This window comes from Myotis davidii, unplaced genomic scaffold (assembly GCF_000327345.1).
Source record: "Myotis davidii unplaced genomic scaffold, ASM32734v1 scaffold18, whole genome shotgun sequence".
NCBI lineage: Eukaryota > Metazoa > Chordata > Mammalia > Chiroptera > Vespertilionidae > Myotis > Myotis davidii.
In genome coordinates this window covers 3,919,935-3,944,443 of record NW_006292696.1, presented here as the reverse complement: position 1 = coordinate 3,944,443, position 24,509 = coordinate 3,919,935, and the positions used below count along the sequence as shown (strand labels likewise).

The 24,509-nt window shown below is 41.5% G+C and overlaps 1 protein-coding gene across 2 annotated transcripts in view; it reads right to left on the bottom strand.

The window, feature by feature from the left end:
* GRIA1 (glutamate ionotropic receptor AMPA type subunit 1) overlaps positions 1–24,509 on the bottom strand; it is a 280,768-nt gene that overhangs the window by 26,830 nt on the left and 229,429 nt on the right. For both annotated transcript variants that reach the window (XM_006766280.2, XM_006766279.2), the window contains exons 12-13: positions 16,832–17,030; positions 10,607–10,854 (exon numbers count right to left, since the gene is read on the bottom strand). In XM_006766280.2, the coding sequence (XP_006766343.1) occupies positions 10,607–10,854; positions 16,832–17,030 (447 nt within the window). The remainder of the gene's footprint in view (positions 1–10,606; positions 10,855–16,831; positions 17,031–24,509) is intronic.

Sequence of the window (24,509 nt, the reverse complement as noted above, 5' to 3'; positions counted from 1 at the left end):
TGTGTGTGTGTGTGTGTGTGTGGTGGGGGGAATTAAATGATCTTTATTCTCCAAATAACCATTCCTTTATCACAACTGCCCTGCTTACATCCTTGAGCGGGCATTCTTGCCTAATGGTTGAGAAGAGGTCCTAAAATCAGGCTGCCTGGGCTGAAAGTCCAGCTCCCCCACTTCCATGCCAGGTAATCCTGGCCAAGTGCTGGAATCTTTCTGCACTTTAGTTTCCTGAACTGTACGCTCAAGATGAAAACAGTACCACCTTCACAGCCTTGTCGTCAGGATTACATAAACTAATGCACATCAAATACTTCATAGAAGTTCCTGGGATGAGTTGGTGCTTGATAAATAGGTTTTGTTAACAGTAAGTCTTATCATCACCTCCACTACATATGCTAAATTAAGTCCTTGTCATCCCCACCCACCCCCACCTGGACTTTTGCATGAGGCTATGGCGCGGGTCTCCCGGGAGGCTTTCTCTCTAATCTTTCCCATGTGTCCTGACCTGAGAAGCTTCTGTATTGATGCAGCTCTCCTCCTCTGGCAAACCTCCAGTCTCTATTCAAACACACACACTCACACACTCCCTCTTTTTCTGTTTCCCTTCTCTTTTATCTCTCTCCTTTCATCCCCCCTCTTCCTTTCTCTCCAGCTCTTCTGAGGATACAGGCAAATCTAGCCTCACTACTCAGAAGGCTTTGCCTCTCTGATCAGGCCCGACCTCGGTCACAAGGTTCATGGGGGTTACCATGACAACAAGCATCCCTGGCTACCCAACAGGATGCAAGGACCAATTGAAAGGGACTGTCATTTTCCTGGGACATACTGCATTTATTCTCAGCAGCAGACCCTGAACCAGTACTATACTATGGGGAGAGGAGGGAGGGAAAGAAATACCAGGGTTTTATATTTTTTTAGTGTGTTCTCTGTGGGAGAGGACCACAAGTTGTTCTCAGAAACAGACATTTTATTTCTAATGCAGCCAGTGTGGGGGGCTGAGGATGGGGCTCATGTGCATTTCTGATGAACACAATTGGTTTCACAAAGAAGAAAAAATGAGTTATTTAGCTCAAAAGTGAGTTTTGGTAGGTCTAATGGAAGGAGGACAGGATGGCAGTTGATCATTGAGTACCCTCTGTGACAAGCATGTTATGCTGTTTTTTTAAAACTCAATGCGACTGCACTAGTTATTATTATTCCAATTTTACAGAAAAGAAAACAGAGGCTCATAAAGTTACAATGGCTTATCAAGCGAGGGCAAACTGCTGATGGAGTAATAGCCCTTGAACTCGAATTAAGATTGTTTGACTCCAAGGATTATAATTTTTCTACCATTCAATACAGTTTCCCTGTTACACTCCCATCCTACTGGTCCTTGCCAGAACCAGTTTACACCTGGTCAGGTTTTAGGGAGGAGCACAAAAGTATCAGAATGCGCACATAACAAACTTTCCCAAACTACCAAGTCTTAAAGGCTGTGACTGGTGACAAACAGAGCCACTTCTGCCATCTGTCCCCATCCTATTATGGCCTGTAAACACATTCATTAACTCCTACAAAAAGACCACAGCAGCTTTCTAAATAGCCTCCCTGCCTGTGATCCTCCCCTCTCTGATTCTTGTTGCAAACCACTGCCAAGATAATCTTCAGAAGCCTGTCTGATCATATTCCCTGTAAGTCAGTGGCCTTCAGTGACCTCTTTTGACATCAAATCAAACATACAGAGATGTATGAAGTCCTTCACAGTGTGACCACAACCAATCACTCTTACTTATTAGTGCCTTCTCTAGTTAAAGAGGAGCCCTTGTGGTCTCTGAAAACAAGCAGTATGTTTTCCCACTTCTGTGTTTACTTTCTCCATCCCCTCCATTTGGAAGACCCGCTCCCTGCTTCTCATCTATCACAGTTCTTCGGGGCCTATTATGGATGTTACCCCTGCCACAAAATCTTTGCAAATCCTCCCTCTCAAATGTTGGCTCTCTTCCTCTTGCATATTTCTGACTGTGGAAGCATTGAGTAGAATAATAGGTACCTAGGTAATTCTGCTCATGAACTATACTTGCTTATACATCATTTAGGGGTAGGGATTGCACCTCTGTCACCATGGTTGCCTACGCATTGTGCATGGCGCTTTGTGTGGAGAAGGACTCAGAAAGGAATCTGTGAAGCTGAGTGGAAAGCATAGGGAGCAAGTCTCAGACCCTCCTGGGTGCCCATCACCCATTAACCTGTAGGATCACACTGCACTGTGCTCCTTTCCCCTTGGCCCATACGTCTGGCATGGACAAGACACGTGACAGAAGACAAATATGTCATGATCACAGAGACCAGAGAAGACTCCATGTAACACAGTCACAGTTAAAGACCACACTTTGACCAATGTCTTGCTTAGGGTATAACTCTTAGCAAACCCATGAAATTCTTGGTAGATGTTTTGTGCAGGAGAATCCTTAGTTGAGATTTTCACTTAGGATCATCTGGTGTGGATTCCTTTTTGGGTTGGAATAAGAAAGCCCATGCCCCTGTACTTAGGAAGTATGAACACACTGTCTCTAACTGCAAGGAGTATTCATCATCATCATAATAAAAAAAGGCTTCAGTTCAGACCAGCAGATAAATTTAGTTGCCAAAAAAAAGGGCCAATAGATCATAATTAGTGGATTTACCAATTGCTTTTCCCTAGTGACTGGCATTGGCTGCGTAGGTCTTTATCCACAACATAAGGGCTTGGAAACATAACTTAGCCCCTTGCCCAACCCCAAACATGCATGACAGCCAACAAACAGCATCTGTTTCAAAGAAACCACCTGTCCAAATGGAAAATCAAGCACCGGACCACCTCGCTTCATCAGAGTATTTGTTTCCAGAGCAGAAGAGACAACCCCTACTCCTCATAAAAAACAACACTCCATTCTGTCACTAATAGCCTTTTAACACTCTGTGGGGACCATGGCCTGGCTTTTGCCAAGTAGACTTGGCAAGTTTTAGAGGAACATTTGGGCTTTAGATATCAGCATTCTGACCGTCTGAGGGGGAGATGCTGGGTAATCTTCCTTAGAGGAATGTGGAGCTTGGTCTGGGCAGGGCAGAAAGAGTGAATGCCCCACAGGTGTGTGTGTGCCTGGGGTGTTGGGGGGTCATCTGGCTTTATGGAGAATAACTGGTTTAGGAGGACTGTCTTTTTTTTTTCTTTTTTCTTTGGGTAATATAGACATTTATTATTATTATAATTTTGTTTTTACATTTTTTAAAAAATTGAATTCATTGGGGAGACATTGGTTAATAAAATTTTATAGGTTTCAAGTGTGTACTTCCATAATATATCATCTGTATATTGTACTGTGTGTTCACGACCCCAAGTCAAGTCTCCTTTCATCACCATTTATTCTCCCTTTACCTTCTTTTATATCCTCACAACCCTCCTTCCCATATGTTAATCACCATACTGTTGTCTGTGTCTATGAATTTTTTCTTTTCTTTTTCTTAATCTCTTTACCTTTGTTACCCAGCCCCTCAGCAGCCCTCCTCCCTGACAGCTGTCAGTCTGTTCTCTGTATTTATGAGTCTGTTTCTATATTTTGTTTGTTAGTTAATTTTGTTTATTAGATTGCACATATAAGTGAAATCATATTGTATTTCTCTGACTGGCTTATTTCACTTAACATAATACTCTCCAGGTCCATCCATGCTGTTGCAAAAGGTAAGATTCCCTTGCTCTTTTATGCCAAGTAGTATTTCATTGTGTAAATGTACCATTGTATTTTTATCTATTCATCTATTGATGGCACTTGGGCTGCTTCCAAATCTTGGCTATTGTAAATAACACTGCAGTGAACATAGGGGTGCATATATTTTTTTGAATTCGTGTTTTGGGTTTCTTCAGATATATTGCCAGAAGCAGAATTGCTGGGTCATAAGGCAGTTCCATTTTTAATTTTTTGAGGTAACTCCACACTGCTTTCCACAGTAGCTGCTCCAATCTACCTTCCCACCAAAAGTACACAAAAGTTCCCTTTTCTTCACATCCTTGCCAACACTTGTTGTTTATTTATTTATTCATGATAGCCATTCTGGCAGGTGTTTGGTGATATCTCATTGTGGTTTTAATTTGTATTTCTTTGATGATTAGTTGTGCATTTTTCATATGTCTATTGGCCATCTGTCTTTTTTTTTTTTTTTTTGAGACGTGTCTATTAAGGTCATTTGCCCATTTTTTATTTGGATTTTTTTTGGTGTTGAGTTTTATAAGTTCTTTATAATTTTTGAATATGAGCCCCTTATCATATGTATCACTGGTGAATATGTTCTCCAATTCAGTGGCTTGTCTTTTCATTTTGTTGTTTTCCTTTGCGAAAACTTTTAGCTTGATGTAGTCCCATTTGTTTATATTTTTTGTTTTCCTTTCCTGAGGTGATATATCAGAAAAATATTGCTACAAGAAATGTCTAAGATTTTACTGCCTATGTTTTTTTCTAGGGTTTTTATGATTTTGAGTCTAACGTTAAGTCTTTAATACATTTTAGGTTTATTCTTGTGTATGGTGTAAGAAGGTGGTCTAGTTTCCTTTTTTTGCACATGTCTGTCCAATTTTCCAAACACCATTTATTGAATAAATTATCTTTACTCCACTGTATGTTCTTGCCTCCTTTGTCAAATATTAATTGACCATAAAGGCATGGGTTTATTTCTGGGCTCTCTATTCTGTTTATAATGCCAGTACCATGCTGTTTTGATTACTAGGGACTTGTAGTATAGTTTGATATCAGATAGCAAGATTCTTCCACTTTGTTCTTCTTTCTCTAGGTTGCTATATCTTCTTTAATTTCTTTCTCGGTGTCTTATAATTTTCTGAGTTAGGTATTTTATATCCTTGGTTAAATTTATTCCTAGGTATTTTCTTTTATTTGATACAATTGCAAATGGGATTTTTTTCTTAGTTTCCTTCTAATAGTTCATTATTGGTATATAGAAATACAACTGATTTATGGTTATTAACCCCTTCCCCAACAATTTTTTTGTTAAAAACGTTTCTTTTTCAGACTAATTTTTTTATTTTGGTTCTATATAGTATTTTTGATGCTGGTTATGAGAACAGTTTGTAACTCGTCTTCCTATAAACCATATTTTTTTTACCATGTTTTCTTAGTATACTCGTCGACGACTGAAAAAGAACATTTTGTGAAAACGAGTATACACATTTCTGCCGGGGAAGGGGTTAATTCTGCTTCCTGCTACTTTACTAAATTCATTGATCAGTTCTAGTAGATTTTGGTGGGATTTTTAGATGTCTCTATGTCCAGTATCATGTCATCTGCAAATAATAACCATTTTACTTTTTCTTTCCAATTTGGATGTCTTTTATTTCTTCTTCATGTCTGATTGCTCTTCTGGCTCTGGGGACCTGGGCTGGAAGCCTGGCTTGGGATTGAGACCTCAAGCTTCTCAGGCAGAACCTTTGCAGCTGAGATTTCCCTCTGGCATCTCAGCCACTGCCCATGGGAGCAGGGCCAGCCCTTTCCACATCTCTGCCCTTCCTACCAGTCTCCATGTGGCTTCTGTGGTAAATCCTTGGTTATAAGACTTCTCTTCAGCTAGTTTTCAGTTGGTTATTCAGGTTTCTTCCTCCATATTTTAATCGTAATTCCAGTTTGGTTCTGAGTGGAGGTGAGTATAATATCCACCTGCTCTGCCACTATCATGGATTCTAGTGAGGTCCTTTCTTGATGGAGGCACAAGCATTGAGTCTGGAGCACATCTGCCTGTGAGGGCTGCAAATGCCCCACCTTTTCCAGGGCAGAAGAAAAGTTTGTAACAGGGCCTGTGGTGTACTGAAGCACTTTTCTGTAGACACTTCTAAAGAGTTTGAAGCTTTTGACAGGCTGATCAGCCTTTAGAAAGGTATTTTCTATAATCCTAAATAATTTAGAGACAAATTGGTTTCCTCTGCTAGATCATCTTTAAGCTCATATCAGTCCTCTTTCAATGGGATCAGAAGAAACACATACTAACCTTTGACTCCTCTCACATTCCACCTCTGTCATGCAGAGTGGCCTCCTGAGATCAAATCAGTGGATCCAGATTTGCTGGAGCAGGCATGTGTGTGTCGCATTTGGTTTGCCATGACTCTTTGGTATTCAACCATGCGTTGGGGAAACAGAACAATTTGGGGCATGTGAGTCAGAGGTATGATGAAAACCTGGCTGGCGAGTGTGAATGTGGGTTTGGGGAAGGAGTTACTCATATTTTCTATAACCATTTTGAAATGGTATGTTTTATGGAACCTCTACATTATTGGCGGCTAGATTCCTTGTAATGCACAGATCAGAAGGAAAATCCTATAGAGAGAAGAAGAAAATTCCCAGGCCAGAAACTCATGGTCCCTTAGGATGAGCATTACTCTTCAGTTTTTTAGTCTGGAAGCTCTGTGGCAATCAGATGTTGCCACTGGAGAGATAGGGGCACTGGGAGTAGCTGGTAGCTTGTGGGCCTCAGTTGGGTAGTCTTGATTTGCACATCAATCATCAGTGGTCTATATTTGGGAAAGGTTTCTTACGTTTCTCTTTCGCTTTCTCTTTCTTTCTCAAAAATCAGTAATTGGCTTGTTTTATTTTACAGAGATACAAGCAATATAATTAGGTTTTTCTTTGTTACAGAGTTGAATTATTTTCAACATTTATCCCAGAAAGAATCTTTGGGCATGCAAACCCCATAAAAGCTGTATCATCACCCAAAGAAGTGGTATTCAAAGAAGTAGTGTGGCCCAGCTAGCACAGTTCAGTGGTTGAACATCAACCTATGAACATGGAGGTCATGGTTCAATTCCCAGTCGGCATATGCTCAGGCTCGATCTCCAGTGTGGGGAGTGCAGGAGGCAGCCAATTAATATTCTCTCTCATCATTGATGTTTCTATCTCTCTCTCTCCCTCTCCCTTTCTCTCTGAAATCAGTAAAAATATATTAAAAAAATAAGTGGTGTGTTTAAATGAGCATCCACTATACACGTTGCCCTCAAGCTCCAGGAGTCTGATTTTTAAAAAAAAATTTTCAGTTCATGTTATTGTTTGACCCATGGGTATAGGGTCAAATGGGGTTATCAGTCACAAAATCCAGCACAGAGTTAAAGTTACAGCCAGGGCTCTGCCAGCTGTGTCAACCTGGTCAAGTAACATTATTCTGTGCTACTGTTTCCTCATGTGTAAAATGAGGAAAATGGTATGTGGAATGCAGTGAGTACTCACTCAATGGTAGCTTTTATTATAGTGGAAAGTCATTTGAGTGCCAGATGAACTGAGTTTTAGGTTCATTTCACTCAAACATCCAATATTTTCTGTGTTTGTCACCTTGTTCCAGGCATCTGTGTGTGGGATACGGTGGCACAGGTACTCTTTTGACTGGACAAATCATGTCACTTCTGTGTGCCTTGTTTTCTTAAACTTATATCCAAGTATTCAAATCAAATATATCCTTGACTCATAACTTGTAACACTGTAGCATTATTGATGTTCCTGGGAGTGTAAGAATGCAATCTCTATTTTGGGTCTTTCTAGGGTGATGTTCTAGAAATTTCTGAGGTAAAAGTCTCTTCCTTGCCAATCACTGTTTCACTGGATCCTCTTTGAATTTTTCCTAAACTTGTACAATCTTTTAAGTTTTTCCAGGCAAAAATGCACGACTGATAAATACCACATCATTTGGTTTCCCTTCATTAGATTACATTCAATTGTGCCTACATTCTTACAGATATTTTTATTTCCCAATTTTTAAACAATTACTTAAAATTCTTCAATGTATTTTCATTGCTCTTCAAATAAGGTCCAAAATCCTTTATAAAATCCTTCTTTACCTAATTCTCCAATCTCAGCTTAATCTTTTTTCCCCATTTATTACCTGTGTTCCAGGAGCGTTTAGCTTCTCTTAGTTCACCAATGTACCATGATTTCTTGCCTTAGCATCATTGCACATACTGTTCCCTCTGCCTGGACTGCTCTTCTCTTCCCCTCCCCTTGTTTCACCTAGTTAACTCTTATTAATCAGTCACATCTCAGTTTGAACAAAAGCGTCTTTGGAAAAGTCCTCTTTTCCACATCCCACCAATTCTGCCCACCAGATTGGACCTTGTTATCCCTGATTATATTTGGAATCTTCTCTTTCTTGTTCTACAGTTTCAATCAAATCACTTGCTGATTTTCATTGATTTATCCTTCTTGGACCTCATAATTTTTTAATGTGAGCATTTATGTTTTCCATAAATTCTAGAAAATTCTCTTCAAATAGTACTCCAAATAAATCTTACTCCATCTTCTCTTGCCTCTATTTGGAACTCATAGAGGGTACACATGGGAGTGTGTGTGTGTGTTTTTTGTTTGTTTTTACTTCTTTCATGTATCTTAACTTTTTTGTTATATTTTCTGTCTTTTTTAAAAAAATCTGTGTGATATTCTGGGAAATTTTCTCCAAAATTACCTTCCAGTGTACTAATTTTCTCTTTAACCTTGTATAATTGCTGTTTAACCCTTCCATTGAGATTTTTATATCAATAATTACATTTTTTTGCTTCATTAAATTTTAATAAGTGCTTTTCAAAATATGTCTGCTATTTTATGATTTTTAAAAAACTATGTATTTAGTTGTACTTCCGATTCTTGCTTATGTAAATTGTCACATAATTTACAACCTTGCCCTGCCTAGGAAATCCCCAGAATAATCAGTTTATGCTTTTCACTCTGGTTTTGATTTCCTTTTTGGCTTATAGATGTCCTAACTTCCATTTTAAAAGGATATTTGTTATATCTTTATCCAGCATGTGTAGGTGTTTTATAGTGGGAGTTTTGTTCTGCCATATTGCTAGAACTAGGTATTCTCTAGGTCCCCTTTTATAAAGAATGACCGGTCAACCAGTCGCTATGATGCGCACTGACCACCAGGGGGCAGATGCACAATGCAGCAGCTGCCCCCTGGTGGTCAGTGTGCTCCCACAGAGGGAGCAATGCTCTGCCAGAAACCGGGCTCACGGCTGGTGGGTGCAGCTGCTGGGTGCAGCTACAGGGGTGGGAGCCTCTCCCGACTATGTGGCAACAGCGGTGGCAGGTGCAGCGGGCTGGGATGAGCACGAGCAGCGTGGCCCTTGGTGCACTGCTACATCCCTTGAGGGGTCCCAGATTGCAAGAGGACGCAGGCCAGGCTGAGGGGAACCCCCCTCCCCCTTGCACAAATATGAATCCGTGCTCTGGGCCTTTAGTTAAACAATAATCATCCGTTTAATGCCTTTCTTCCTTTCAAGAATGTACTTCCATCAGAACTGGCACTATTGTCTGTCTTATTCAATACTGTCATTCTAGCTCCTAGCCAACTGCCTAGAACAGTGGTTCTCAACCTTCTGGCCCTTTAAATACAGTTCCTCATGTTGTGACCCAATCATAAAATTATTTTCATTGCTACTTCATAACTGTAATGTTGCTATTTTTATGAATCGTAATGTAAATATCTGATATGCAGGATGGTCTTAGGCGACCCCTGTGAAAGGTCGTTTGACTGCCAAAGGGGTTGCGACCCACAGGTTGAGAACCACTGGCCTAGAACATTGTAGAACTCAATGTAGTGGAGGCAGGTGGCCCTGGATATTAGTTGTGTCAAATGGATTAGGAATCCCTCTCTACTCTTTTGCAAATTTTTAAACACTCCTCACCTTTCCTTGAACACTAGCCTTCCCTAAAGTGAATTTATTCCTCTGTAATTGATATACTGTCTCACAAGTGACTTCATACTGTACTCTTTTCAGCTACTTTCTGTATAGATTATCCCATTTGAATTCATGATCACCTTGGACCTGGGTAGGACTGGGATGATTATCCTGTTTTTACAGATGAGGAAACTGAAGGTAGGGGAGATGATGTGTCTTATCTTCTGAAAGACAATCAGTAGTAATCCCAGAATTAAATCTATGTATTCTGACTTCAATTCTGTAAAATTCTACCTTAGGAATGAACATCAGAGCTTCTTTATATGAAAGTGGAGTCCACTTTGCTTCTTTACTGAACTTCCTGTTGTTGGGTGTTTTTTTTTGTTGTTGTTGTTGTTTTTTTTGCTAAAGAAATCAGTATCTAGGAAAGAACAGATGCTACCATTCATTAGGTATTATATTGATTTGCACAGGACTCAGACTACTTGATTTTTCATTTGGACGATGTGTTTATGTTTCTCTTGAGACAAACATTACAAACCACCTCTGTCAAAGAATCCAGGTTTCTGGCAAACTCTGTTCGTGGCCTAGTTGAATGCAGGGGTGTCTGGCAAGGGATGGTGTGTTACATACCACATGACAGAAACACAAGCTTTATCGATATTTAACACACTTGGAGGGGTAAGGCGAGGCATGGGGAAGAACACAGAGGCAGCGACAGTCATAGCAAGCTGAGGCCCCCAGGTCAATTTCCAACCTCAGGGCTGAAGATCTTGGGTGCCTGGAGTCTTCCAGGCCCACCGGTATCCAAGAAGAGTTCTCTCGAAAGCTTGCATGGTACCATTGGAGCCGCATGGCAGACAGAGCAACTTCATTCCTGAGGTAGGAAGGGGAGAGGGCATACCAAGGAAGCAAATCTTGGCTACTTACCTCAGGGCGGACCCCTTGGGTGTCGCAATGCCATAGCCTTTGGAATCCAAGTTACCTCCCACCTTCATGGTGTCACAGGGTTTCCGCTGCTCAATGTACTCATTCATGGTGGACTCCAGAAGGTAGGCGTATTTGCCTTTGGATTTCCTCACTCGGATCATCCCCTCCTCTGTGGTCCGCACAAACACTGATGGTTCTGCTGACTTCATATATGTCCACATCTTCTCAAACACAGCAATTTTAGACCTCTGGCAGAAGACAGGAACAAAACTGGAATTAAGGGCTGGCTGTGCTTGGAATTGAGGTCGGCACACACACTAATGAAGAGCTGAGTGTAACTTGATCACACATTCATGAGTGAGATTAGCTCAGGAAGAAACAAATTATGAGTGATTGCAAAATAAGAGACTCTAATTAGTACCAGTAGTTTTCAAAGTACAAATATCTTGCAAAGATAGAACACACAGAATAGTTCAGAATCTCTTAATTACTGCTGAGTAATTATATTCCTGTTAAATATGGGGAGAGTTAAGAAACTCTGTCTTTTAAAGACATTAAAAAACCTATCTATTGTTCAGTCAGGCCACATTTATACAGCTTAGAAGAAGTGGAGAACTGAGTCTTAGTGGGATCTGATTTCATTATTGGATGACAACACTGAAGAATTTCAGGATCATGGGTGCCTAGTGCCAGTCTTCCCATAATGTAAAATCTGCCCTCAGAATATAAATTGTTGTCTGATAAAGCTAATAACTTGGGCCCTAATATTGTCACCTGTTTATATTTTTAAAAGCCTCTAAATCTAGCCAAATTGCTTTCCTTATTGCCTTCTGAACTCACTTGGGACTTTGCCTAGGCTGTTTACTCCACTCGATGTGCTGATTCTCATCATTTTACAGACCAGAATAAATCCTGTGTATTCTGAGACCACATCAGTTCCATGGACAGTAGTTCTCAGACTCTACTGGTCACTGAAATTATGTGCAGCAATTGTAAATATGCAAATCCTCCTGCTCTAAAACTAGAGATACTGATTCAACAGGTCTGGGGTGGAGCCTAGAATAAATCTTTCAGCAGTGCCCTAGGTGAGGCTAGTCCTATATGGCTTGTGCGACCCTTACTTTGAGAAAGTAAGGACACAGTGTCTGGTATCCACTGGATGGCCAAGATAGACTGCTAGGATAGCAAGTCATTCCTATTTGTGCACAGGTCTCAACTCTGTGGACACAACCAGAAGGGCGGGACAGTTTCCCTTTTGTGGGTCTTTCAAAGATTTTAACCTTGCATTTAGTAGGCCCTTAGTCAGGGTCCATGATCCATTACCACAAATCAATACTCTCATCTAATATGGTCTTTCTAAAGAGCATCATTTCTTCCAAAGGATAGATGTATTTTATGGATACTGGGATCTGGCTTTTGAAAATGCTTTGCAAATGAATAAGTTTTAAACACATATAAGGGACTATATTTATTAAAGTTATCACTATAACCATGCAACCTATATAATCTGGTGGTTAATATCTAGATTATAGATTTTTAAAGTATAAAATTATCATTAAACACTTAAGAGGTCATTTTTCTTTGCACACAAATATCAGGTCTATTTCCTTGATCCCAAGATCAAGTGTTGGACAAATATTGATGTATAATTAAATTGCTGTTTGAACCAACTGATCTATAGAGATATCTGGGCCCAGGAAAATTCTAGGTCTCCATGGAAAATTAATGGAAATAGTAATGAGAATTTCAGGGAGGCATTTGGTAGAGTGATCCTTACATTTTCATGTCCATCTATAATAATTAAAGTATAATATGCTAATTAGACTGGGCGTCCTTCTGGACAACCTTCCGGACGAAAGCCGGGGCTGCAAGGGAAGCCGGGGTCCCAGGTGCCAGAGGGAAGCCGATGTTGGCAGCGGGGGAAGGAAGGCCTACTCTTGCACGAATTTTGTGCATTGGGCCTCTAGTACTTTTATAATTTTAAAACAATTGACAATTACACAGACATAATCCTCTCTACTTGAAATCTGAACATTGTTCTGTAGAACAAGGCATTATGGGCTCCAAAGCAAGGGTGAATGGCTGGGTTTTTTCCTACTAAAACAGTCACTGAACCTTTACACCACTGCCATGTCTGTTCTAGCACGCCTTTCGCAAAGGATTTACCCACTTCCTGTTAAACACAGGTACTCAGTAACTAAGGGGATACTGAACATGCTGCAGGAATACTAGCAAGGAAAATCCTCTCTACTTGGGTGGGACAGCCATATAACTTCTAGGAATCTATAATAATTAAAGTATAATATGCTAATTAGACTGGACATCCTTCCGGATGTCCTTCCAGACAACCAGACGAAATCGCAGTGGCAGGGGCCGAGGCAAAGGCAGCCGCCACCGTGGCGGAAGCCAAGACCCTTGCACAAATTTTGTGCATCGGGCATCTAGTAATGAGATAAACTAGATATTTGTTTTACAGTATGGCTTGCAGTCTGGAAAGGACACTGGATTTGAGAGTGAGGAGCCCTGAGTTCTAGTTTCAGTTCCACTGCTAACCTTCCCTATCTCTTCTGTAGGACTTTGGGCAGGTAATCTTTAAGTCCTTTGCTAGCTGGAAAGATCTAATTCTTTATATGAAGATACATCACTCAAGCAACAATATCAATGTGAGAAAGAGGAAAAAAGAAAAGAAAGGGAGTATTTCAAAGTTATGGGAAGGAATACCCAGAATTAGTCATAGCATCTACAATACATTGAATAGTCTCTCAGAGGAAGCAGGGAAATGTATAAATTCAGCTGTGACCAGATTTTCAGATGATCTTCCAGGCACAAAACCAACAAAACACACAGCAGGGCAATTGCAAGATGCAATTTGACCTGACAGGATGGCCACAGCAGGGAAAGGGGCTGCTGACAGGGAGAGCTGAAGAGCCCTCTGGGCAACGATATGCAGAAAATTAATATGTTCTCTCAGCCTCACCCTAGTGCTCCATGCACCAAGGCTGTGCTCACAGCTGTTTAGAGCAGACTATCAGGGAAATCTCATCTCCAGGAACTTGAAGGCAGCATGAGTGGCAGGGAAGATTGGAAGCATACTTGGGGTATTTGTTCTTGGATCTCTCCTGTCATCTGCCACTACCATAGCCCTTCCCACATCTTAATTAAACTGTTGATGGAGGATTAACTGACTCTGGGTTGGGGCTGCCAAGAAGCTCTAGGCTGCCATGGTGACTAGAAGCCAGGTTTTTCAGTCTGTGGTAGAAGAATTCTTGTCTCACTATTACCTTCTTCCTTCTGGGATGTTAGGCAATCATGTCTCCCTAACCACCAAATTTTGTCTCCTACTTATCCTGGTGGGATAATTTTTCAAGGTCAAAGTCACAATGATGGAAGGGCTCACGGAACACATTTTGTTAGCATTCCTTTTTCACAGGTAGAGAAACTGAGGCCCATAGTGTGGCAGTGAAATGTCCTATGTCACATGGTTTGTTAATGGCAGAGCCAGGAGCAAAACCCTGGTCTCCTCATTGCCCACCTAGTTTCCACTGCAACCAGCTTCTTCCCTCATTTTAGGCTTTCTGAGCTGCACGGTTCTCTCCTGACAATGGTGATCATAGTACTCACTGCACAGTGTTGTCATGGAGATTATATGCGAACAGAGATAAAATGCATAACCCAGTTCTTGGCTCATTGTAGGTGTTATATAAGTGGTGCAATTACTACCTGTAATTATGCCCTTTCTTTATATTTTACTTTACAGTTGAAATATCCAATACATGGCTGGCTTGGTACCAGTTTTCCTCCCTACATACATGGCAGATGTTGATATCAAGTAAGAAATTATTTTACACTAACCCCAGGTGTAACCTCAGAATTTGTCTCAACATAGAACTCTAGGCAACCACTACCTTTCAATCAGCACATGAACTACAACCTATTTGCCACCAATGCAGCAGGCCTGGTTAGGACACAGTGCTTATAGAATATGAACTGCCTTGGTTCTAGATTCCTAACTTTTACTGTGGACAAGAAATAGTGATATGTCAATAGATACTGTTATTAACAAAGAACTTGGAAGTCTGAAGTACCAGCTGTGCCTCTAAGTAGCTAGGGTATGCTAATTTTCTTTCCTGGGCTTTGGTTTCCCAAACTATAAAAGGGGAGATTTAGGCTAGACTTGTCCGTGGGTCCATGTGGTAACCTGAGTGATTTTTATAAAAACGTTTGTCAGTTAATGACACCACTCCATTAGGACAGTGTGGTTCAGTGTCAAGAATACTTGGGTTGGAATGAGAAAACTCATATTTTGTACTCATCCTTGATATTTGCAACATTATTACCTGAATCTCCATTTCTTATCTACAAAGTAGACCCCCTATTCCTATTCTGCCTTAAGACACAGGTGAAACATAAATGAGACCATGGATGTGAAAGTGCTTTGGAGACTGTGACATGCTAATATATTGGGGATGCAGGCATGAATATATAATGGGTAAGTGAGTTGGGTGGTTCCCCAACTGCATCAACAGGGTCTGGGACGTAGGGCTGGCTTTATGGACACATATCAGACATCTTTGTCATGCTTTGGCTGTAGGCTAAAACTGTCAGATAATGGCTATGATATTATAATTGGTTTTTCTAACTGGTTGGGTAAGCCTACACAAAACATGTCTTGCTCTAAAATGAAAGACTCTAATCAAGTGACTTCTCAGTTACCTTCTTGCTCCAGTATGTTGAAAATGGATGATTTTAGCCTTGGAGTCTGGATCAGCCATGGTTAAGACTTTGGTCCCTTTCCTGCCTGACATATTACACAGAGCACCTAAATAGGAAACTGAGCACATCATCCAGTTGGTTCATGCAGTGCCTGGGGTTTGCTCCAAGAAATTGCAGTGAGAACCTCGTGGGTCTACACAGGATCCCACCCTCTTGCCTAAGGCAATACAGAGGTTTGCTCTCTATAAGCTGGGTGACCTTGGGCAATTACTTTTACTCTCTGAGCATAGTCATTTACAAAATGGGGACAACAAATCCCTAATGCACTTCTAATGAAAGGATTAAATGAGGTAATGCCTACAGGGTGTACTTAGTTCAGGACTGGATTCATAGTAAGTGCTAAGTAAGTAGTAGCAGTTGCTTATATGTTTGATCTATATATTGTAGCTCCATGTGCTCTTTGTTCAAATCCCAGGATGAACACATCCAAAGTCCAGGGAACTACAGGTTTTCCTGCTTTGGGGCATTTATTTAAGTGATTCATTTTGCCTAGAATGTAATTAGCCTACCCAGGTCTGACCTGGTTTCATGATGTTTAGAAATTTTACAGGTCTATTATTTGTAGTTTACAGACCCTACCCAGTTGCCCTCAACACCTACAATCTCATGCTCTTTAATGAGAAGGATATTTTCCTGCAATAGTGGTTTCCTTTTGTGAAAGTGCTTAGGGCCAACAATTGTCCCTTCAAGATGGATGTACCTGAATCTCCCTGAGGTCCTACTGGTAAATGGAGCCTCCATCCACTGTTGTTTCCCTTGTATTTCAGATGCCTTGTTTTTTTTTTAATCTCATAATGATGCTACGAGATAGACATTATTCTCCTCATTTTACAGATAAGAAAATGGTGTCAGAGAGGCTAAGAACCACCGAATGGTAAAGGATGGGGCCAGGTGCTGGACCTAGGTCTGGCTGAGCCTAAGTCTTGTGTGCCTTAGCTCTCTGCTTCTTTGCCTTGCTTGTGGCCCCAGCCACATGACATCTCTACTGCCTCCACACCAATGTCTCATTTTCTCTCTTTTCTGATAGTTTTTAATAGACCACCTATTCCAGTAATTGTTCCCCATATGCCACCTACTATTTATCAAGTCTCCAAGGAGGGGACACAAAGGGCATCAAGATCAGGTTGGGATCTTGTCCCTCAGCTCCTCCTAATCAATTACTAACAAGACTGTAAGGTCCTTCTAGGAGCAGCTTTTAGAGAACCTGGCACAGACTGGCATATGTAAAGGGTCTAATTCAGTGCAAGAGCTTTGAAGTTTCCACCAGTAAAGAAATGTGATTTCTCAGGGATCTGTAGAAAGCTGAGCCATGTTCTGAGTTTCCCTGACTTACATTCAGTTAAGCAGTTGCCCTGGCTGCCTATAATCTCATGCTCTTTAATGATAAGAATATTTTAAGGACAGTAGTTGTTCCCTTTTGTGAATGTGCCTTGGGACAAGGGGTGTCCCTACCCGGAAGAATTCCTTAGTGGATCCTGCTTCCAGTGTCCCATACGCAATTTCCGTCTGCTTTGCTAGGTCCTCCGCACTCTCAATGGGTGACACCATCCTCTCCACGGTCAAGAAGGCAGCCAGGTTGGCTGTGTATGAGGAGATGATGATCAAAGTGAAGAACCACCAGACACCACCAACGATACGGCCGGACAGGGACCTGAAGGCCAAAGGGAGGAGGTGTCAGAAGCACAGACATCAATTACAGAGGCTATGTAATTACAGAGGGGCTGAGGGCCAGCCTGAGTCCCGTCAGCAGAGCTGTCAAGCCCTATTACACCCTTTTCCTTGGTCAGCAAGATGTGAGACTTTAAATGTCAGAGAGATCTTCTCTGCATTTTATTCCTTATTGCAGATAAGGACCTGTGGGGTTGCTGTCCTTTAGGGGTGATAAAGCCCCTCAGGTATATATTTACACTCATTTTCACACATACATATATGTCAAGACACATGCCAGTAAAGACACAGATATATCAACACTTGCCCCCCAAATCAAAAATACATGCAAACCTTCTGTTAAATGCAGTGATATATACACCAAATATTTGTGCATACATATATGAATATAAATATATTTATACACAGGATGAGCATATTTGATTATGCCCAGAAATGTTTTCAGACTTGCCTTTTCATTATTGGCTGGCAAAGGTCGCCAAAATGATGGACTAGAAGAAGGGAAGGGAGGACATACTAGAAGTAAATGAGAACAACAGTACTCCAGCTACTTTGGAGAATGTCACTATTGAGTGGAGGCACATTTCCCTCCACTATTACAGAGAAAGAGAATTTGGCCAAAATAAAAGACAAAGAATATTTTGTTCTGGATCAAATAGCCAATATGACAATTATACATAAGGTGCAAAGTTTATCCTTAATCATTTTAGAATCCAATTCTCTCTTAATGCCTAAAATAATACCATGAGCTCCATGAGAGTAACAGAATCTTTTAGTTCTTTTGTGCAGTGCTGTGTCACCAGCACGGAGCACGCAGTAAACCTCAATAACAAGTGAATGCATCAATGCTGCTGCCCCTCTCCTAACCTGGCAGCTGTGTTTTCACTGGATTCTAGAGACCAGGAATAGTTTTCAGGGCCAGGAGAATCCAAACCTGCTCAGGGTCCAGGATGTCTGGAGTCATCATGGCCTTGAACCAAGTCTTCAGGAGGCTACCTCCTCTTCCAACATTACTGAACCGAGAGACCCAGCTGAGATGTCCCAAATTGGGGATTATCTCGTGAAGTTCAAAGGCCTCCCAAGAAAGTTCCAAGCCTATGGCTCCTCCTTCCCTGTTCTCCTTTAATTAATAGGCATCTTCTAGGCGGTGAGACCACTTACCCTGTATGGTATTTCCCACATCCCCACTTACTTAATTAAGAGACCAAAGAAAGAGTCTTTTGCTTAACAGCCAGCAAGTGTCATCCATGAAATACCTGGAGGGCTGGGGGAAGAAGCTCTTCTAACTGGGACATGATCTCAGTGCTTTGTTTGCATCTGATTCACAAGATGAGAACTTGGGTATGAGACAATTCCCCACCCTAGGGTCAGATCTGGTACAGGCAAAGTGAGCCTCCATTCAATAACTCTGCATTTTCCCAGCTCCACACCAGATGCAGGGGGTGGAGTTATTAGAGGCCAGCGCTGGGAATGAGAGCCTTTTCTTTTTCACTAACCAGCCATATAACCTTGGCTGGTTGCCTGTCCAGCCAGGTCTCAGTCTTCTTCCTCTGTATAATCAGTGAGACTAACCCTACTTCCTGTGAAAAATCTAAACTTTCAGAACTAGTAGGGCTCTTAGGCCATTCTTTTTCTTTAACTGACACAAGCTATTGGAATTAAAATGGTAGAGGGGAAAGCACTGTGAAAAGTGCTATTGAAATACAAGACATTATTTTAATGATTATTCTCCCAGGGAACCATAGGGCAAAGCAGTACTTTTCTTAGTAGAGAAAGGACAGCTGTGATCTGAATGCCTTGGAGGTCTGCCTAGTCACCTGAATTTTATTAGTCTCATAACTTGGCATAGCTATTCCCAAACTCCCCAGGTAATTGAGGAATCCCTTATGTTTCTCTAGAATTGTCCACAATGTAGATGGTTGTTATACCGATTACTTGAATTTCATGTGTAGCCCTGTAGATGGGAAAGGGATGAATAGCTGCATTTTGCAACTGAAAGAATAACAGTGAAGAGATGTAAAGCAACTTTCCCAGGGTCACACAGTGAGGTGGTGGCAGAGCAGGGAGTAGGAACCAGGACTTCATGTTTCCTGTCTCGAACTGTATCTGCTACAGAACATTCCCTTCTTCATCAAGTTATGATTCATTCATGGATGGGCATGGACTTCCTCAACTCATGCCATCTCTGTGATGTTGCTTCACAGCCAACACTCACTTCTTTCAAAGCTCAGTGGAACCTTTGGGAACCATAGAAAGCAGTCTCACCACCAACATCTCCACAGACTTGGAAACCTGTTTGTATTTGTTTATCACTGCATACCAAATCTCCACAGATGTAGAGGCTTCCAAAAACATTCATTTATTTCATAGTGCTACAGGTCAGAGGTCTGGGTTAGGGTGTCTAGATTCTCTGCTCAGGGTCTCATCAGACTGGATGGGTCTCACCAGGCTGAAATCAAGCTGATGGCTTGGAGTCCTTTTGCAAGTTCACTGGTAGGTTGCAGAATTCATCTTCTTGTGCTTATGGGATTGAGGTCATAGTTTCCTTGCTGGCTGCTAGTCAGCAGCTACGTTCAGCTTCTAGAGGCCGTCTGCATTCCTCATTACAAGCCCCCTGCATCTTCAAACCAGCAAGTGTGATAAATCCCTCTTGTTCTTTGAATCTCTCTGAATTCCAGTAGCTGGAGAAAATTCTGCTTTTAAAGGGCTCATCTCATTGGGTCAGGCCCACCTGGATAATCTCTGTTTATCTTAAAGTCAACTGACTTGGAACTCTACGTCTGTAAAGTCTTTTCACAGCAGTACCTAGCTTAGTATTTGAATACCCAAGAGATGGAATCTTTAGAAATCTGTGTAACGTACTATTTATTCACTCATTTTACAAGCATTTCTTGTACTGCAGGCATTGTTGGGCATTTGGGAGATAAAAGTGATACACCAAAGTCTCTCCCTTCCATGGAAAAAATGGGAAGTGTAACTTAGTGATTAAAACATAGGCTTTGGCGTCAGATACCCTGATTCTTTGTAAAGTGCTTAGCACAGTGTTTGGTGCACAGTAAGCACTCAATAAAGCAACCATCACTACCTTATAAAAATATCTTTAATGGTAATTGTAGTACTATCTTAATGATGTGACAGGTAAGAAAGCAGTTCTAATGGAACATAGAAGGCTTGCTAATTACCCTGTTGGCAGAGGGCAGGAAAAGTTACTAGAGGAGGAGAAACTTGTGCTAGGTTTTGAAGGCTGAGTAGGAGATTGCTAAGCAGAATAGGTGCAGGGGTGGGAGAAGGTAGACAGAGGTAAAAAGGAGGAGGTGTGTAAGATATCATCTTCTCTGTAAACTTCCCACCATTTGCCAGCAGAGCACTGAGCAACCCCTTCTGTTTTCCTATCACACCATGATCATTCTATTAAAAATGTAACCACTCTGCTGTAATGATGTAAGATGTTACTATGATTATTCCTTATGGTACTTATTAACAATGATGATGATGATGGATTGAACTGAGGCAAAATCCACAGAAATTGGGAGGGCAGGCCGACTGAAGAGATGATGATATCAAAGTGTTTTGGTCATCTATGGGAGTAGGGGCTGGAACTCTTGTCCCAGTTTTCTTTTTTTTTCTTTTTTTAATATATTTTATTGATTTTTTACAGAGAGGAAGGGAGAGGGATAGAGAGTTAGAAACATCGATGAGAAGAAACATCGACCAGCTGCCTCCTGCACACCTCCCACTGGGGATGTGCCCGCAACCCAGGTACATGCCCTTGCCCGGAATCGAACCCGGGACCCTTCAGTCCGCAGGCCGACGCTCTATCCACTGAGCCAAACCGGTTCCGGCAAGATGATGATATCAAAGTGTTTTGGTGATCTATGGGAGTAGGGGCTATGGGAGAGAATAATGTTCAGATGACAGTTCATGCATGCCTTCTGGGTGAATTAATTCCGACATGGTCTTGGGACTTAGATGCTGGTTGCAAGCTGTTTCTTCTTGCAAATGATGTTTTTGTCTTTGTTAACAAGAGAAAATTTGTTAACTAAATGCATTTTGATAATAATTTTGATAACTAAATGTATCATTAAATGCATACTTGATGCTAGTGGAAGATAGTAAGGATCTGATTGGACCATCCTCTGGGTTCTGACAGTTAGGCATTTCCTGCCCTGGGCATGGATTAGGAATCACTCCTGATCTTTAAATGTGTATTTCAAATCTCCCAGTTTGAAGTTGTTGCTCCAGACCAGAGGTTGGCAAACTTGCAAAAGGCCAAGTAATAAATCTTCCAGGCTTTGCGGGCCTTAAAGTCTCTGTTGTACTACTTGTCTCTGCTGTTGTAGTGTGAAACCAACCATGGACCCTACATGAACACATGCACACAGCTGTGTTCCAATAAAACTTTGATTACAACCAGGCCAAATCCAGTGTGCCATAGTTTTGTGACTCCTGCCCTCAATTCTGTGAATCATACTTTTGGTTTAAGCTAGTGTACAACAGTAGTCAGTAAATTTTTGAAACTCATTTTTCTAGTTATTAGTACCTCCACAGAAGCACCTAGATAAAATATTGCAATGATTCATTTGACAGTTACTTTTGGGTATCCTCAGGAAGAAAAAGTAGAGGGCATTGGTCAAGAGAATGAGCTTATGGGTCAGATAAAACATGATGGGGTCCTGCCTTGTCACTTATTGGTTGTATGACTTTGGGATAGTCACTAAATCTCTTTGTGCTTGTTTCTTGACAAAGTGGAATAATATTACTCATTTAAAAGATATTCTTAAGAGTTAAAAGAAATTACATATAAAGCATGTAGCACGTGCCGGCAGAGTGAGCATTTCAGGATGGAGGCATGCAGACAGTGTGAGGAGCAATGGTGCGGCTGCAGGTGGGAGAGCAGGCACTATGGCCAGGGCCTTCAGGAAAGCAGGTACTTGGGGTTGGTGTAGGGGGTGGGAGGTTATTAAACAGCAGTCAACATTTGATCCTATCAATCTCCTCTCCAGGACATCTCTGACAAGGATGTGGGTTTGTCAGAGATGAGAACTTGAGTATGAGTTTTCAAAACCATGTCCTATCATCCTCAAGAAAAAGGGGGCCAAAACCGGTTTGGCCCAGTGGATAGAGCGTTGGCCTGCGGACTGAAGGGTCCCAGGTTCGATTCCGGTCAAGGGCATGTATCTGCGGTGCTGGCACATCCCCAGTAGGGGGTGTGCAGGAGGCAGCTGATCAATGTTTCTCTCTCATTGATGTTTCTAACTCTCTATCTCTCTCCCTTCCTCTCTGTAAAAAATCAATAAAATATATATTAAAAAAAAGAGGAAGGGGCCAGAAGGGAAACCCCTTCTGTGTGCCCCCATTCAGCTGAGCTCAAGAGGCCACTGAGCTCAACTTCTTTTGTTATCTGCTTCAAATGACTGTTGTAAAAAATAGTAGTGGAAACAGAGGCGTGAAGCTCAGATGGCCTGCCTCTAAATTTCTGGGAGGAAGAAAGTCCATTTTGACTAATTACTGAGATGAGCTATGTTCAGAGAAGAGAGGTTCCTAGACCAGGGTAAACAGCTCTGACCAGCTGCAACAGTTCAACTGATGAGGCCACTTCATCCAAGATTATGCGTCTGGGTGGCAAATCATCTTATTTGTCACCAGCTGCAAATCACTCCGCACTTCCCTGGCAGAGCTGGAGTGATTCATTTTAATTGCAGCAGGCAGAAGACCCTGGACTCTGATAGTGAGTCCAAGGGGTGGGGATCTGGGGGCTGGACAACAAGGTCTAAGGAAATCCTAGTCATTTGTAAGCAAGTGTACTGCTCTTGGATTTGCAGAGCTATGTTTTGAAGAAGGATGGTCTTTTGTTCCTATTCCTTTTTCCCCTTTAAGTAAGTTATGGGAATATAGGTTATAACACTGTTTGAAAAAAAAAGGATGTAGATCAATTCATTCATTTTTTTTTAAATTTACTAATTCTTTGGTTCACTCTCTAAGCTTTGCTCTCCACACCTGAAAATGGAGATAATGAATTCCATCTCATGAATCATGAAAATTCAGTAAGTCATGTCTTGCACTTAGTACAGGCACAGGAGAGCTCAAAATGTCACCTGTGGTGATGATGACAATTTCTTTTGGAAACATTCTTCTTAACTTCTCAATTTCCTCCTGCCTTGCAGGTTCATCCTTCTGAGTCTTCTTTGCTGGTTCTTCCTTTCTGCTTAATCTCAAGCTCTTGTGTTCAGAACTCAGGTCTCAGCCCATCCCTGTCTACAATCTTGCACTAGATGATCTGCTCCATCTACTTTAAAAGTAGATGCTGGCAACTCCCAAGTTTAGATCTCCAGTCTCTGAACTAGAAACACATGTATCCCACTGCCTACTTGACATCTCAAACCTGAAATATTCAAAACAAAATTCTTAATGAGCTCCCACCCTAAAGTCCAGATAAATACAACATGACTTACTCTTCTCCATCTAAAGAAATGGCACCACTTTCCAGCTTGCTGTTCAAACCAAACACCAGAGAGACATTTCTGACTTGTCTGTTTCCCTCACCCTCACGCTCAGTCCATCAAATCCAATCATCTTCATCCCAAATAACATTCTAGATACTAGATATTAGTATCATATTTCCTTGCTTCTTCTTTTGTCCTTGTACAACCCACTCCACACAATAGCCAGAGGGATATTTTAAAACTGTAAATAGGATCATGTTGTTCTCCAGCCCACTTAAAATCTGTCACACTTAGAAAATCAATTCAAATGCCCTATCAAGGTCAACCTGATATGATCCACCTCTAATCTCTTGTCCTGTATTTCCTGCTCTGCCTATGTTCCAGCCTCATTAGCCTTCTTGCACTTCCAAGAACACTCCAAATTCTTTTCCAAGCATCACTTACCCACAGTTCCTAGACACAAAGGAATAGTTGGCACCATACTGGTGTTAAAAATGGGACTTTCTCCACATATATTTTTGGGTTTAAGTTCTTAGAAGAAGCCACTTTTTTTTTTATAGCTAGCTGCCTACTGGCTAGCCCACAATTCCAAAACATATGGTTTCCTTGTATCCAGAGCCCTCCCCAGAGCTCTTGCAATTTGCTGATCCACCAGCTGGTTTCAGAAGTGAGGTGGGCTCCTAGGGCCTGAGTCCCAGCCTCCATGGTATTTGAAGTCCTTAGAGTTGGCAGCATATTTAAATGTGGGCTTTTAGAAAAAGAGACCCCAACCCATTAGCAAATGGGAGATAAAATAACGATGCATGATTTAACTAATGCTTGGTTAGCTCCAGCACAAGACATGTATTAAAAGGAGCTATTTTACTTAAAATAGCCAATTAAAATCTCTCTACCCAGTTTCCTGCACACTCAGAACTCCCTTCCACATATCTCCAACCAGGCTACCAGGGCAGCCCTGGAAGCAGGGAACTGTTTCTCTTCTTTGCCTCTGCCCTGCTAAATCCCCCCGCCCCCCCCTC